The sequence below is a fragment of the Oryctolagus cuniculus genome, chromosome 7, assembly GCF_964237555.1.
Source record: "Oryctolagus cuniculus chromosome 7, mOryCun1.1, whole genome shotgun sequence".
Classification (NCBI taxonomy): Eukaryota; Metazoa; Chordata; class Mammalia; order Lagomorpha; family Leporidae; genus Oryctolagus; species Oryctolagus cuniculus.
Genome location: NC_091438.1, coordinates 145,282,633 through 145,295,173, shown reverse-complemented (window position 1 = coordinate 145,295,173; position 12,541 = coordinate 145,282,633). Strand labels below are relative to the sequence as shown.

The 12,541-nt window shown below is 62.1% G+C and overlaps 4 protein-coding genes across 13 annotated transcripts in view; 2 read left to right on the top strand and 2 right to left on the bottom strand.

Moving 5' to 3' along the window:
- FAM110D (family with sequence similarity 110 member D) overlaps positions 1 to 2,424 on the top strand; it is a 41,662-nt gene extending 39,238 nt beyond the window's left edge. For 7 of the 8 annotated variants that reach the window (XM_070079041.1, XM_070079042.1, XM_051856866.2 and 4 more), the window contains one exon: positions 1,322 to 2,424. In XM_070079041.1, the coding sequence (XP_069935142.1) occupies positions 1,322 to 2,243 (922 nt within the window). In that variant the 3' untranslated portion in view covers positions 2,244 to 2,424. Of the gene's footprint in view, positions 1 to 289; positions 1,109 to 1,321 lie in introns of those variants that run through there. The other variant, XM_051856868.2, reaches the window with a different exon arrangement.
- An 845-nt stretch (positions 2,425 to 3,269) lies between these two features.
- C7H1orf232 (chromosome 7 C1orf232 homolog) lies at positions 3,270 to 9,850 on the bottom strand. 2 transcript variants are annotated; one of them, XM_070079045.1, is made up of 4 exons: positions 9,719 to 9,850; positions 4,918 to 5,001; positions 4,708 to 4,805; positions 3,270 to 3,674 (listed from the first exon to the last, which is right to left on the bottom strand). In XM_070079045.1, exons 1-4 carry the CDS (start codon positions 9,752 to 9,754, stop codon positions 3,386 to 3,388), a joined length of 507 nt encoding a protein of 168 aa, XP_069935146.1. In that variant the 5' UTR covers positions 9,755 to 9,850; the 3' UTR covers positions 3,270 to 3,385. The 2 variants fall into 2 exon arrangements, with proteins under 2 accessions (XP_069935146.1, XP_051712834.2); XM_051856874.2 differs by lacking the exon at positions 9,719 to 9,850 and adding an exon at positions 6,810 to 7,900.
- On the bottom strand, positions 8,600 to 11,881 carry ZNF593OS (ZNF593 opposite strand). Of its 2 annotated transcripts, XM_070079046.1 has the most exons (4): positions 10,348 to 10,707; positions 10,154 to 10,226; positions 9,719 to 9,897; positions 8,600 to 9,259 (listed from the first exon to the last, which is right to left on the bottom strand). In XM_070079046.1, the coding sequence occupies exons 2-3, from the start codon at positions 10,196 to 10,198 to the stop codon at positions 9,751 to 9,753; spliced, it is 192 nt and encodes a 63-aa protein (XP_069935147.1). In that variant the 5' UTR covers positions 10,199 to 10,226; positions 10,348 to 10,707; the 3' UTR covers positions 8,600 to 9,259; positions 9,719 to 9,750. The 2 variants fall into 2 exon arrangements, with proteins under 2 accessions (XP_069935147.1, XP_051712835.1); XM_051856875.2 differs by having other exon boundaries at positions 10,154 to 11,881.
- Positions 8,677 to 9,511, top strand: ZNF593 (zinc finger protein 593). Its single transcript, XM_008265913.4, has 3 exons — positions 8,677 to 8,876; positions 9,087 to 9,149; positions 9,236 to 9,511. The coding sequence occupies exons 1-3, from the start codon at positions 8,677 to 8,679 to the stop codon at positions 9,378 to 9,380; spliced, it is 408 nt and encodes a 135-aa protein (XP_008264135.2). The 3' UTR covers positions 9,381 to 9,511.
- Positions 11,882 to 12,541: the final 660 nt, after the last annotated feature.

Sequence of the window (12,541 nt, the reverse complement as noted above, 5' to 3'; positions counted from 1 at the left end):
TAGGGACTTTTTATAGCCTTGCTGCTCAGGGCAAGGGAGGGCAGAAGGGGACAGAGGGCACCCATGAGGTCAGACAAGCACAGCACCCTCCTGGGGCCTTAGGCTCTGACCCAGTGCCCAGGGCACCCCTGGGAGAAGGGAGGGGCACGGTCAGGCTCTCCTTGTGCCTGGCTTCCCTCACAGCTACCTCTGGGCAGACAGGAGTGCAAGTGGGGCCCCCAGCCCTGGCTAATCTGTGCCTTTGTTGTTCCAGATCTAAGGTCCCTAAGCCCCTCTCAGCTGAACAGGGGCTGGAGGACTGGGGGACAGGGTGGGGTGCGCTGAGCCGGGTGGGTGGTCCATTCTATCACTGCCAAGGGACCTGTCAGCCCCTGATTTACAGCCGCTCCTCAGCAGAGGCGAGGTGGAGGAGGAGGGCCAGAGGTCTCAGGATGAGAACGGGCAGGGACCCTGAGGGCAGATTTCTGGAAATACAGGGCACCCAGACGAGGAATTAGTGGGAGTAGCTTTTTAGGGAGGCAAGGGGCTCATCTCTAACGGAACAGAAGCAAAGTGCCAGAGGGAAGCTCCCATAGGCAAAGGAGAGAGCCCGCCTGAACCGGCTCTGGCCTGTAAGGCACAGACCTGGGTTCCAGGCCCAGCCCTGCCTGGCAAGCCCCTTCCTCCCTGGGTGGTTTTCTTGGAAATGGAAGCCTGGGGCTTAGCTGAGGTGGTATTTACAGAGCTGCTCTCTGGAACCCCCGTGGCAGGGGCACAGAGCCGCTGGCAGGAGCTGGCTGATGTGACCTGGGGACCACCCCCTTCCCTCTGCTTCCTGGCTGGCCCTGCTGCGCCTGGGCAGGGCAGTTGGCTGCAGTCAGAGAGGTTCCTACCCTGTGGTTATGTCCCTGACCCTGGTGCTTGGGGGAGGGAAGGGTGGACACCGCCTGTGGCTGGGAAGCCTCCTTGTCTTGGGCTCAAAGCTGCTGGATTGGGAAGAGGTATTTTTTCCGGTTAAGGCTGCTTTTGGGAATTGGGCCTGGACTGGCCCCGTTTCCTTTTCCAAGTGTGCTGCTGGCTGGTGCCTGCCTCCACGGCCTCGTGCTCAGACCGGGGCGCCCTCGTGAGGGTGGGCATACATTTTCTGGGTGGCCAGGGACCCCCCAACCCAACGGCTCTGAAGTATGGGGGAAGGGACTGACCTGAGCCTCTGCTCCCTGGCCAGGGCTCCAGGCTGACTTGGATGGGGGAGGGGTGGCCGGCTGGTTCCATCCCAGGGAATGCCTGCCGCAGAGGGGCAGGGACATCTCTCCTCTCCCTGACCGGTCCTCTTCCCCTGCAGGCCCCGGGACGTCCCAGCCGACTGCTCCTGGCTCCTGGGCCAGTCACGCACCTCCAGCGGCTTATGGGGCACTGGCCTGCCCCGCACTGCTAAGATGCTCCTGACCCCTCCCTCCGCCACCTCCAGGGCACGAACCCCCAGCGCTGTGGAGAGACTAGAGGCCGACAAAGCCAAGTATGTCAAGACGCACCAGGTGATAGCAAGGCGGCAGGAGCCAGCCCTGCGCGGAGGGCCCGGGCCGCTCACGCCGCACGCCTGCAACGAGCTGGGGCCTCCAGCCTCGCCCAGGACGCCCAGGCCCGCCCGCCGGGGCAGTGGCAGGCGGCAGCCGAGGCCCGACTCGCTCGTCTTCTACCGCCAGAAGCGGGACTGCAAGGCTTCGGTGAACAAAGAAAACGCCAAGGGCCAGGGGCTGGTGCGCCGCCTCTTCTTGGGCTCCCCCCGGGACGCTGCCCCCAGCAGCCCTGGCCCCGCAGAGCGACCTGCGGCTCCCGGGGGTTGGACCGCACCCCAAACTGCCCCAGAAGCGGCGGGGAAGCGGGCGCTGTGCCCCACGTGCTCGCTGCCCCTCTCGGAAAAGGAGCGCTTCTTCAACTACTGCGGCCTGGAACGCGCGCTCGTGGAGGTGCTGGGCGCCGAGCGCTTCTCCCCTCAGAGCTGGGGCGCCGATGCCGGCCCCCAGTCGGGAACCTCGCCGCCGCCCGGCTCTGGGGACGCCAGCGACTGGACATCCAGCGACGGGGGCGCCGACGGCCCGGACGGCGCGGGCGGCGGCGGGGGCGGCGGCGCTGGCTCGGAGGCGGCGGGCTCGGCGCGGGACGGGCGCCCTGCGGTGTCTGTGGTGGAACGCAACGCGCGCGTCATCCAGTGGCTGTACGGCTGCCAGCGCGCCCGCGGCTCGCCGCGCGAGTCCGAGGTGTGACGCGGCCGCGCCGGAGCCGGCCCCTGGGACTCAGGACTCCCTCTGGACCTCGGCGTCCGCAGCCGAGCAGGCGGCGGCGGAGCGCGCGGCCGCGTGGCCCCCGTGGAGGCCGGGTCTGCCGAGCGGTGACTGGGGTGGGAGATGAGCAAACCTACTGAATAAAGTGCCAACGCTGCTTAAATGAGTCGCGAGCTTGGATTAGGGGGCGGACGTTGAGGAGCGGGGGCGATCAGGTTGGGTGGGTTCCAGGCTGCCAATCCCGGGCAAGCACTTAGCTGCGTCCCTCGGTTATTAGAGGAGGGGAGGGGCCGCAGACATAAAAATATTTGGAAATAGCTGTAACGCGCGTGGCAAAGCACCTGAAGGTGCTCAATACTGACACTAAGCTGACACGACCCCCAGGCTGCTCCAAACTAGAGCCGGGAATAGCACGTAGAGGAATCCTGGGGAGCTGCGGGTTCCAGGAAACCACGGATCCGCGGACCCCTAAGCGGCCACCACCCAGGGGCTTCGCTGCCCCCTTGCGGTCACTCGGTCTAAAGGGCTGCGTCGTGAAGGAAGCAGATGAGAGAAGGGACCCACCCTCCAGCCAGGATTCTGCAGCAGCCCCTGCCTCTCCGCGCGCTCCCCCACCTCCAGGCCTCCGTTCCCTCCCGCTTTCTCGCCACCCGTCCTTCCTAGGTGGCTTGTATTCGCCTTCAGGGAGCCGTCGATCCCCGGTCTCCCGCTGCGCTCCCTGCACAGCCCTGTTTGTGCCTCCAGGTGTCCCCGCGTGGGGCCCACCGGTAGCCTGGGTTCTCTCGGCGTCTCCAACCTTTCCCAGCACAAGGACCGCGCCCACAGTGGGGCCGCAGGCGACGTGGGTGGAATTCGGTGAGCCTGGACAGGCGGTGAGGCTGTCCCTCGCGGGCTCCCCAGCTTCCTGGAGGGCTGTACCCTAATTCATCCACCCAGATACCCCGCGGTCTCTGCTTATTCTCGGGAATTCAGGAGGCGAGGACCTCTCCAGTTTGACCCTGCGTGAGCTCGCCCACCCCAAAGTAGCCTTTCTGGATGCCCGGACAAAAGCACGCGGTCACGCGGAGCGTTGGGCCAGGGGTTTTTATGGGCTCTGGGGGAGGAGCAGGGGCCCGGCAGGCCGGCTAGTCGCCCTTGGGCGCGGCCTTGACCCTCATCTCGGCCAGCTTGTGGGTGAGAAAGCCCCACTTGAAGCCGGCCGCGGGGTCGGCCTCTTGCGGCTCGGGGCGCTCGACGGCTTCCTCCGTCGCCTCGTCCCCGGGTTCGGGCTCCGGCTCCCGGGTGGGTTCGGCGCCGCGCAGCATGGACGCCGCGGCCGCCTGCTGCTGCTGCCACCTGCTGGCGAACGCGTCCCAGAATCCCGGCCCGCGCGGCTCCGCCGCCGCCTGCGAGGGGGCCAGCGCCGCCAGGGGGCTGCGCGAGAGGAGCGGCGTCAGGGGCTGGGCCACGGGTCTCCGCCGAGGAGGGGGCTCGGGGAGCCCGGGCGGGGTCAGGGGCTGGGGTGAGGAGCCGGGGTCCGGCTACTGGCCGCGTCCGGGACCAAGGGGGCGGATCAGCGCCTGGAGGCACTGGAAAGGAGCCGGGAGGGCCAGGGTCAGGGGGTTAGCTCAGGGGCCCGGAACAAGGATTAGGGTCAGGATCCCCGGGGAGAGAGCGGGGTCAGAGGTTCGGGGAAGGACGCTGGCCGGGGAGGGAAGCCAGAGGCCACGGGCCTGGGAGGGGGCGGGGCCAGAGGACAGGGCCGGGAGCCGGGACTCTGCGAATGGGGTGGAGGCGGGTTCGAAGGTTTAGATCAGAGTTGGAGGACCAGGGGGGGGGGGGGGGGGCAGTGAGTGGGAGAGTCGGGAGATGCAGAGGGAGGGGCAGTCCAAGCTTGGAGGGGGAGCCTCGGGTCTGGAAAGGGAGTGGGGAGGGGAGGCGAGCGGGGACGGAGAAGGAGGACCCTGTGGCGGCAGAGAAGGCTGGGGCCGGTCAGGGGGGCCCTGGGGGAAAGGAAGAGGGTCCCCAGGGTAGCCGGTGTGTGACCGGGCCAGAGGGCCGGCCGGGCAGAGACGGGGAAGCCCGAGGCCCTGTGTCCAACCCTTGAGCCTTCAGGCGGCAAAGAGCTTCTAGAATGGTGGTTCCCAAGCCGGAGTGCCCCTGGGGCTCGGGGAGCCTGCCGGGTACACCCCAGCCTCTGGCTGCGCCAGACCCTCTGAAGCAAGATCTGGGAATGTGAGTGTGTCACCAGCCCGGACAACGTCTGGGAACCACAGCTCCCAGCTGCTCTCTTGCACATAGCTGATTCAAGGGGATGCCGCCCTGCGCCCAGTCCCAACAACTGGCAAATCCCTGGGAGAAGCAGAGACACTAGGGACTGCCCCTCCCCAGACCGGAAGGAAAGGACATGGCAGAAGGGAGACCCCATGCCCCTTCCAGAACCACCCCCAACACTCCACACACATACTGGTCGGCACTGGGCTCCGGTGGCAGCAGCTTGTCCTCGTCTTCTTTGTTAAACAGAGATGACATGGTCAGCCAGCCTTTCACCCCCACCCCCTGGACCTGCAAGGGAGGGGCTGGGAGTCAGGAAGACCCCCTCCCCTCCAACCTCCCAGGGTGCCCTAGTGCCCCTACCAGGCTCCCCAGGGTTGGGGCTGAAGAAGGGAGAACTCACCCGACGAGCCAGCTGTGACATGGCGTTGAAGGCCTCCTCGCTCGGTTCTGCCTGCTCAGACTCCACTATTGCTGGGTTCTGCCTCTGGGACACAGGACCCCCTCAGGATGAGAAGGGTCCCAGAGGACTGGGACCTCCGTTCCCTTCCCTGGACACATGGACCAGGCACCCCGAACCCCACAGACCCGAACAGCCCATCGTCTTCACGCCTCTACCAGGGCACATGGGACCGTGTATAGGTGAACCCTCTCCACAAAGCTAGTGCTCACCTGCACACACCTGTGCAGTGACACCCTGCAGGTACCCCGGGCACTCATGCCTGCCCGGCCACACGGCCACACGCAGCCCAAGCACGTGATGCAGACACACACCTGCATGGGGGCATGCCCCCACATGGCGCCTGCTCTTCACCCGGACACAGGTGTGTATGCTGTGAGGCACCTGTGCCAGGACACATGTGTAGTTACACAGCTGCAGACACCTTACAGACATACGGGGGGTGTGCAGGCATAGACACTTGCCCAAAAGGTACACACCTGAAAATACTGGAGCCAGTTCACCTGCACACTCAGCTACACTGTCACCGGGGAGTCCACGCAAACATTTCTATACGAGCCCGACCTGGGACACCAGCCCGTCTAGACATACACTGATTCCCAACACCGCCAACACACCCTGACCCCACCCCCCCACACACATACGTACAGGACTAGTTCCTGCCCCTGCCACAGTGTCTGTACGGCTCCCACTCACCACAGCCTCCAGACATAAGCCCATTCTCAGGTTTTGACTCCTTTTTGATTTTTTTGGAGTCAGAGCAAAGCATGACCGAATGATGGCTTTGCCCTGATGCTGCTAGTGACCTTCAGAACACAAGTGTCTCGACCTCCAGTCACAGGGGACTCACTGCCTGTCTGGCGAGCTCAGCCCTGCCAGAGAGAATGCTGTGTCATGCTGGGGCCAGCATTGTGGTGTGGTGGGTTAAGCTGCCGCCTGTGAAAACCATATGGACCCCAGTTTGTGTCCCAGCTGTTCCACTTCCAATCCAGTTCCCTGTTAATGCACTCGAGAAAGCAGTGGAAGATGGCCCACGTACTTGAGTCCCTGCCACCCACATGGGAGACCCAGGTGGAGGTCCAGGTTCCTGGCTTCAGCCTGGCCCAGTCCTGGCTGTTGCAGCCATCTGGGGAGTGAACCAGCAGGTGGAAGATCATGATCTCTCTCTGTCTCTCCCTCTGTGACTCTGTCTTTCATATAAATAAATACATCTTTTTTTAAAAGATTTATTTTAATTTTTGAAAGTCAGAGCTACAGAGAGAGGCAGAGACAGAGAGAGAGGTCTTCCATCCACTGGTTCACTCCCCAGTTGGCTGCAACGGCCGGAGCTGCACCGATCTGAAGCCAGGAGCCAGGAGCTTCTTCCAGGTCTCCCATGCGGGTGCAGGAACCCAAGGACTTGGACTATTTTCCACTGCTTTCTCAGAGAGCTGAATCAGAAGAGAAGCAGCTGGGACTAGAACCAGCGCCCATATGGGATGCCAGCACTTCAGGCCAGGGCTTTAACCCACTGCACCACAGCACCAGCCCCATAAATAAATCTTAAAAAAAAAAAAAAGTTGTTGTGTGGCTGTGTGGCTAGCTCCAACTTGTCCTAGAAGAATCTGTCCCACGTGGAAGCCCTGGGGTCTTTGGAGACAAAGACCGCTTCTCCATGGCCCCAGGTCTTCTCCAGTTTTCTGAGGTTCTTGGCTCTGCACCATTGCTGCTTATCAGCCCTCCTTGTGCCAGTGGCCTCTGCACAAATGTGCTTCTCTTCCCAGGCCCTCTCTCTCCCTTGGCTCCTGCTCTCTGTCTCCCGTGTCCCACCCACATTCGGCAAGGACAGCACCCACCTCTTCTGCCAGGTCCTCCTGGGATTCCCCACTGAGAGTCTGCAACACTTTGGACTTGTAGGTTTTCCAGAAGGCCTGGTTCATGGCTGCAGGCACAAGGGACCTGGTGGCCAGGCACAGGAAGGCGGTGGCTCAGTGGGCACCAGTGGATCTGGCTCCAGAAACTCGGTGAGGCCAAGAGCCTGTCCCAGGGATCAGGTGGCTTCATTAAAGATGCACCAGCCTTCTCAGCTGGCACAGTGCCCAGCAGATGAACCTGATCCAGAGGAGTCAAGCTGGAGACAAGACAGGGCAGCCTCTGCCACCTCAGTCCCTGTCTTGACCCATATTGGCCAGGAATAATGAAGAGAGAGAGAGAGAGAGAGAGAGAGAGAGAGAGAGATGCTTCCTGGGCTTGGAGTACTTGAGGTTGCAATCTCTTGGAACGGTTCCAGGAAAATCCTCTTTATACAACAAAGCCCTTGATCTAGGATCCACACCAGAGACCCCTGGGACAGCAGCCGGCTGCACCCTCAGCCTCTGTGAGTCAGAGTGGGAAGGTCCCCAGCTCCTGGTCGGCATCCTGGGCTTACGTTTCACTGGTTTGTCTGGGCTGGAAACTGATTCCTCCCCCCCAGGGATGCACGTGCCTGTCTCCCTGTTTCCTGGCAACAGGTCCCAAAGAGCAGGAGCCCCTGAATTATTGCTGAAGTCCTGTGGCCCAGTCCAGAGGAAGTGGCTCTGGCTGGCCCGGGAGGCACCAGGCTCCCGTGAACAGGAAATGGCCATCTGGCCTCTCTCTCTGCTCTGAGCACACAACACCTGGCTGTATCCCCATCTCTCTCTCTCTCTCTCTCTCTCTGTTAGATTTATTTATTTATTTTGAAAGGCAGAGCAATAGACAGAGGGAGAGACACAGAGAGATCTTCCATGTGCTGGTTCGCTCTCTCAAATGGCCAGGGTGGCCAGGGCTAGTCCAGGCCAAAGCTCGGAGGCCAGAACTCCATCTGGTTCTCCCACAGGAGGGGACCCAAGCACTTGGGCCACCTTCCTCTGCTTTCCCAGGTGCATTAGCAGAGACCTGGGTCAAAGCAGAGTAGCCAGGACTCAAACTGATATGGGCCGCAAGCTGCAGGTTTAACCGGCGGCAACATGCGCTGGCCCCTGTATCCCCGTCTTTGCTGCCAGCCCACTCACGAGAACGCCCTGCCAGACGAAGGATGGGGTCCCTTCCTGAGCACTCCTCTCCTTGTGAGAGGAGCAGTCGGCATGCCTGAGCACTGTGACCTCTGGAAGGAACACCCCTCCCCCAGGAGTTTGCCTGGGGAGGGATGGAGGATGGAAACCCCAAGGGACAACTTGGGAGCCCTGAGAAGAGGTGAGGACTTGGTCAGGGATTGGAAGTATCTCGGGAAGTCCTGTTAGAGCCAGGATCCCAACGTCGCCCACTCTCATTCATTCATGAATTTATTCAGTCAGATATTTAACAGCGCTTTCCGAAGATGCTTAAAGCAACCCACCCACCCCCACCGCGGAGCCTAAGGTCTGGGAGTCGGGAAGGGATGAGAGGGCCGGGGAACGTCGCTCAGACAGGTGGGGCCGGGCCAAGCAGAGCCGCGGGGCCGGTCGCGAAGCACCCCCAAGGCTCACGCACCCCTCCCCCGCCGCTCCCCAGCGACGGCCAGGGGGCCCCCACCGGACTGGTCACCGAGCCAGATGGCCGCCAGGGGGCGCCCGAGCCGCTGGCCGCGTCCGTGACGTCATCAGAGGCGGTCAGGCCGAGGCGGCCCCGCCTCCGGGCGACTCCCGACGTCATCCAGAGGTCCGGAAGTGCCGCACGTGCGCTTCCCTGCGAGCTCCCGGCGTCTGCGCTCGCTTGCCACTGGCCATGGGTCGTTCCCGCCGGACGGGCGCTCACCGTGCGCACTCCTTAGCCCGCCAGATGAAGGCTAAGCGGCGGCGGCCCGACCTGGATGAGATTCACCGCGAGCTGCGGCCGCAGGGGCCCCCGCGCCCCCCGCTCCACCCGGACGCCGAGCCCGACCCTGACCTGCCGGGGGGCGGCCTGCATCGCTGTCTGGCCTGCGCGTGAGTCCCGGCCGAGTCCGGCCTGGGGAGGAGGAGGTTCCGCGGTGCGGGCCGGGGCATGTGAGAAGTCCGGGCTTTGGGGCGCGCAGGGTCTGCCCGCCTCCCATCTCTCAGGCCCGGAGTCTGGCGTCGGGGAGTGAACGAGGGTCAGGCAGCTGGGCGTGCCCGACAGGCTTCCCCTCTCACCCTCCTCACCTCCCTTCCGTGCAGGAGGTACTTCATTGACTCCGCCAACCTGAAGACCCACTTCCGGTCCAAAGACCACAAGAAAAGGTATGGAGGAGAAAGAAGAGGATTGACGGCTGGGTGCCCGACAGGCAGGGCATGCATCTGACCAGCTCCCAACTCCTTTCTCCCAGGCTGAAGCAGCTGACCGTGGAGCCCTACAGTCAGGAAGAGGCAGAGAGGGCGGCGGGCATGGGCTCCTACGTGCCCCCCAAGAGGCTGGCGGTGCCCGCAGAGGTGTCCACTGAGACTCCTGAGATGGACACGTCTTCTACGTGACAGGGCCTGCAGCTATGGGGCCCGCATGGACAGTGACACGAGGGCTGGTCTGGGAGAGCGATCCAGCCGCTCGGGTTTGGGAAGTGACCGCTCTCTGGGTGTTCTCCCCAAATAAAGGAACTGGACAAATAGGACTTGCCTCTGACTGTGATGTCCAGGCCACTGCCCCCAACTCCTGTCCTGGAAGGGTTCCTCTGCCGTTTTTTTCATACCGAGCCCTGTGTTTCTACTCCCCACCTGCCCAGCTTTGGAGCCCAGGCGCCGAGCGTAGTGGGGATGGGTTTATTCTGCCTGCTTCCCTCCAGAGCTCCCAAAATGCAGCCCCCCGAGTCACCTACCCCAGTGCCTCGCTGAGAGGCTGCCTGCTTCCTCATGGGGCCTGTGGTGGCCGCCGCTGCCCCACCATCTTCCAGACAGCATAGCAGGAACCGCCCAGGCCAAGGACAGCCAGCAGTGCAGCCACCACCCCAGCCAGTGGACTCCGGGGCTCTGCCTTCAGCTCCCCAGCTACCTGCATCTGGGGAGGCACAGAGGGAGGCCTGAGGGGTCGCTGGGAAGGGGCTGAAGAGGCGTCGCTGGGTGAGGGAGACGTGGCCGCCGCCGCTGCCCCAGGGAGATTCCACCCCAATCCCTCTCGCTTCACTGCCCATCCGGGCCCTGGCTGCTCAGGCGGCAGGAAACGTGACAGCCTGGCTGCTGGGGGTGTCAGCCCCGTCGTGGTAGGGGGAAGAAGGGATCGGTAGTGGCAGAAGCCATCAGTTAGGGGTCCTTACCTGTAGCACCCGGAAGTAGCCAGGGGTTAGGCGTCGGAATCGCATGGTGGGGGCCGCTGCTCTCCCCGGCGGCCTGTGGGGTGAGCGTGTGCGTGAACGTTGGTGGCGCTCGTGGTGCCCAGAAGTGGAGACCAGGGCCTAGGCATCCCTGACGTCACGTATGCATAGGAGCTGTGCCCTCTGAGGATGCTCACCCCTGCTTGCCAGCCCAGCTCTGGCAGGGGGCGGGGCCACTGGACCTTTAAATCTGGTCCCTTCCCCCGCCGGTGCCTGCCACCCTGCCAGCCTTAGGAGCATCTGTCAGGAGAGATCAGCATCAGGCCTGAGCAGCACCTCCCCCACTCGCCAGGGAGGCCAGGCCGGGTAGGCGGGAGCGGCCTTGGCGGGCGTGCTCAGAGTCCCAGGCCCGGACTGCCTCCCTGGCTGGCCGTCCTCAGCCCTGGTCCCGGCCTGTCCCTGCCTCAGGTGGTTGGATGTCACCCATCAGCATTCAACGGAGTGGGCGGAGGGTGGCTTCTTAGCCTCTAACCGCTGCGTGCCTCTGCCACCCTACCTTGAGGGAGGGCCTGTTTCCTCCCTTTCTCCAGGGTGGAGTTCCCACAGGACTTCAACCCTCAGCGCAGGGACAGCAGTACAGGTAGACCTGCGTGTCCCGACTAGACCGTCAGTGCTTTGTTAAGCAACAGAAGCTGGGGGCCGGCTGTGGCGTAGTGGGTAATGCTGCACAGGAGCTGGGGGCCGGCTGTGGCGTAGTGGGTAATGCTGCCGCAGATCTTTAAAACACACAGAAACGCTGAAGCCCACCGTGCTGTCGTGGCTGTAGCACTTCAGGATGTCGATTACTACTGAGCTGAAGAACAGTGCGTACGCAGAACAAGCTGCGGACTGTGCGCAGGGACAAGGAAGAGCCCCCGGGAAACTTGGCAGTGGTCCCCACTGGGGAACAGCACAGAGACCAGAGGGAAAAGGGCCCATCCATCCGCCTTTCACTTTAATAGCCTGCCGGTGCCTTTGAAAGGTTTACACCAGACATACAGAACTGTTGTGTTTACTTATTTTTTTAAACAATCCATTTGGGGTTTTTTGTTTGTTTTTAAAAGATTACTTGAAAGGCAGAGTTGCAGAGAGACAGGTCTTCCATCCAGTGGTTCACTCCCTTGATAGCCACAACAGCCAGAGCTGGGCTGGTCTGCAGCCAGGATCCAGAAGCTTCTTCCATGTCCCCCACGTGGGTGCAGGGTTCTAAGGACATGACCATCCTCCGCTGCTTTCCCGAGATCATTAGCAGGAGCTGGATGGGAGGTGGAGCAGCCAGGATTTGAACCAGTGCCCATATGTGCCATAGCACTGGCCCTGTGTGACAGGTGTTGGGATGCTGATAGATTCCAAAGTAGGCCGGCGCCGCAGCTCACTAGGCTAATCCTCCACCTTGCGGCAACGGCACACCGGGTTCTAATCCCAGTCGGGGCGCCGGATTCTGTCCCGGTTGCCCCTCTTCTAGGCCAGCTCTCTGCTGTGGCCAGGGAGTGCAGTGGAGGATGGCCCAAGTGCTTGGGCCCTGCACCCCATGGGAGACCAGGAGAAGCACCTGGCTCCTGCCATCGGATCAGCGTGGTGCGCCGGCTGCAGCGCGCCAGCTGCTGCGGCCATCGGAGGGTGAACCAACAGCAAAAGGAAGACCTTTCTCTCTGTCTCTCTCTCTGTCCACTCTGCCTGTCAAAAAAAAAAAAAAAAAAAAAAAAGATTCCAAAGTAGATGACATAGAGGAGCAGGCTTCTCCCCACAGACTGAATAATGATGGCACCGCGTGGCCTTTTAGAGAGGAAGAAACGGGCTCAGCGCGCAGGGGCTGGGCTTGGTCACGCAGCAGTCGAGTGCAGATCTGACTCAGTCCACGGACCTGGGAGTCTCCTGGCTGAGATGGTGATCACAGTGGACGCGTGGTAGGTGTCAGACATTTTGCTAAGGCGAAGGCTCTTACTGGGGCTCAGAATTCAGGGGATCCATAGACTTGGTTGGGAAGAACTTTTATATTTTCACTAACCTCTAACCAAAATTCACTGTTTCTTCTATATGGGTGAAGGAGTGGAATCTGGTTTCCCCCAATGGAACGTGCTTCCCATTGTGATGGGATTTTCATATCAATCTAGTTACTGCAGATGTGTCAAAATATTTTTGCTCATAACATTCAAAACCGTGGTCACTGTTAACCCCCCACTGAAGCCCCCTGCTCACATTCTGTTTCAGACCTGCCTGTGACACCGCTGTCACCCACAGGGCACCTCTGATCCCAGGAAGGCTTCCGTGGCCACATGGGTGCCTGTGCACCGGGACCCCAGGTGCCTCCCCCCCACCCTACCGTCAGTCGTTGGCTGATCCACACGCAGG

What these genes read in the sequence shown, in the direction of transcription:
- C7H1orf232 (XM_051856874.2), bottom strand. Translation starts at nt 6,893, where the DNA reads ATGAACCAGGCCTTCTGGAAAACCTACAAGTCCAAAGTGTTGCAGACT. An exon ending in AGGAGGACCTGGCAGAAGAG is followed by an intron (nt 5,002 to 6,809) that starts GTGGGTGCTGTC and finishes CCTGTGTCCCAG; the next exon opens with AGGCAGAACCCAGCAATAGT. An exon ending in CCGGAGCCCAGTGCCGACCA is followed by an intron (nt 3,675 to 4,707) that starts GTATGTGTGTGG and finishes CCTCTCGCGCAG; the next exon opens with CCCCCTGGCGGCGCTGGCCC.
- ZNF593 (XM_008265913.4), top strand. Translation starts at nt 8,677, where the DNA reads ATGGGTCGTTCCCGCCGGACGGGCGCTCACCGTGCGCACTCCTTAGCC. An exon ending in CATCGCTGTCTGGCCTGCGC is followed by an intron (nt 8,877 to 9,086) that starts GTGAGTCCCGGC and finishes CCTTCCGTGCAG; the next exon opens with GAGGTACTTCATTGACTCCG. An exon ending in TCCAAAGACCACAAGAAAAG is followed by an intron (nt 9,150 to 9,235) that starts GTATGGAGGAGA and finishes CCTTTCTCCCAG; the next exon opens with GCTGAAGCAGCTGACCGTGG.
- ZNF593OS (XM_051856875.2), bottom strand. Translation starts at nt 10,198, where the DNA reads ATGCGATTCCGACGCCTAACCCCTGGCTACTTCCGGGTGCTACAG. An exon ending in GCTACTTCCGGGTGCTACAG is followed by an intron (nt 9,898 to 10,153) that starts GTAAGGACCCCT and finishes GTGCCTCCCCAG; the next exon opens with ATGCAGGTAGCTGGGGAGCT.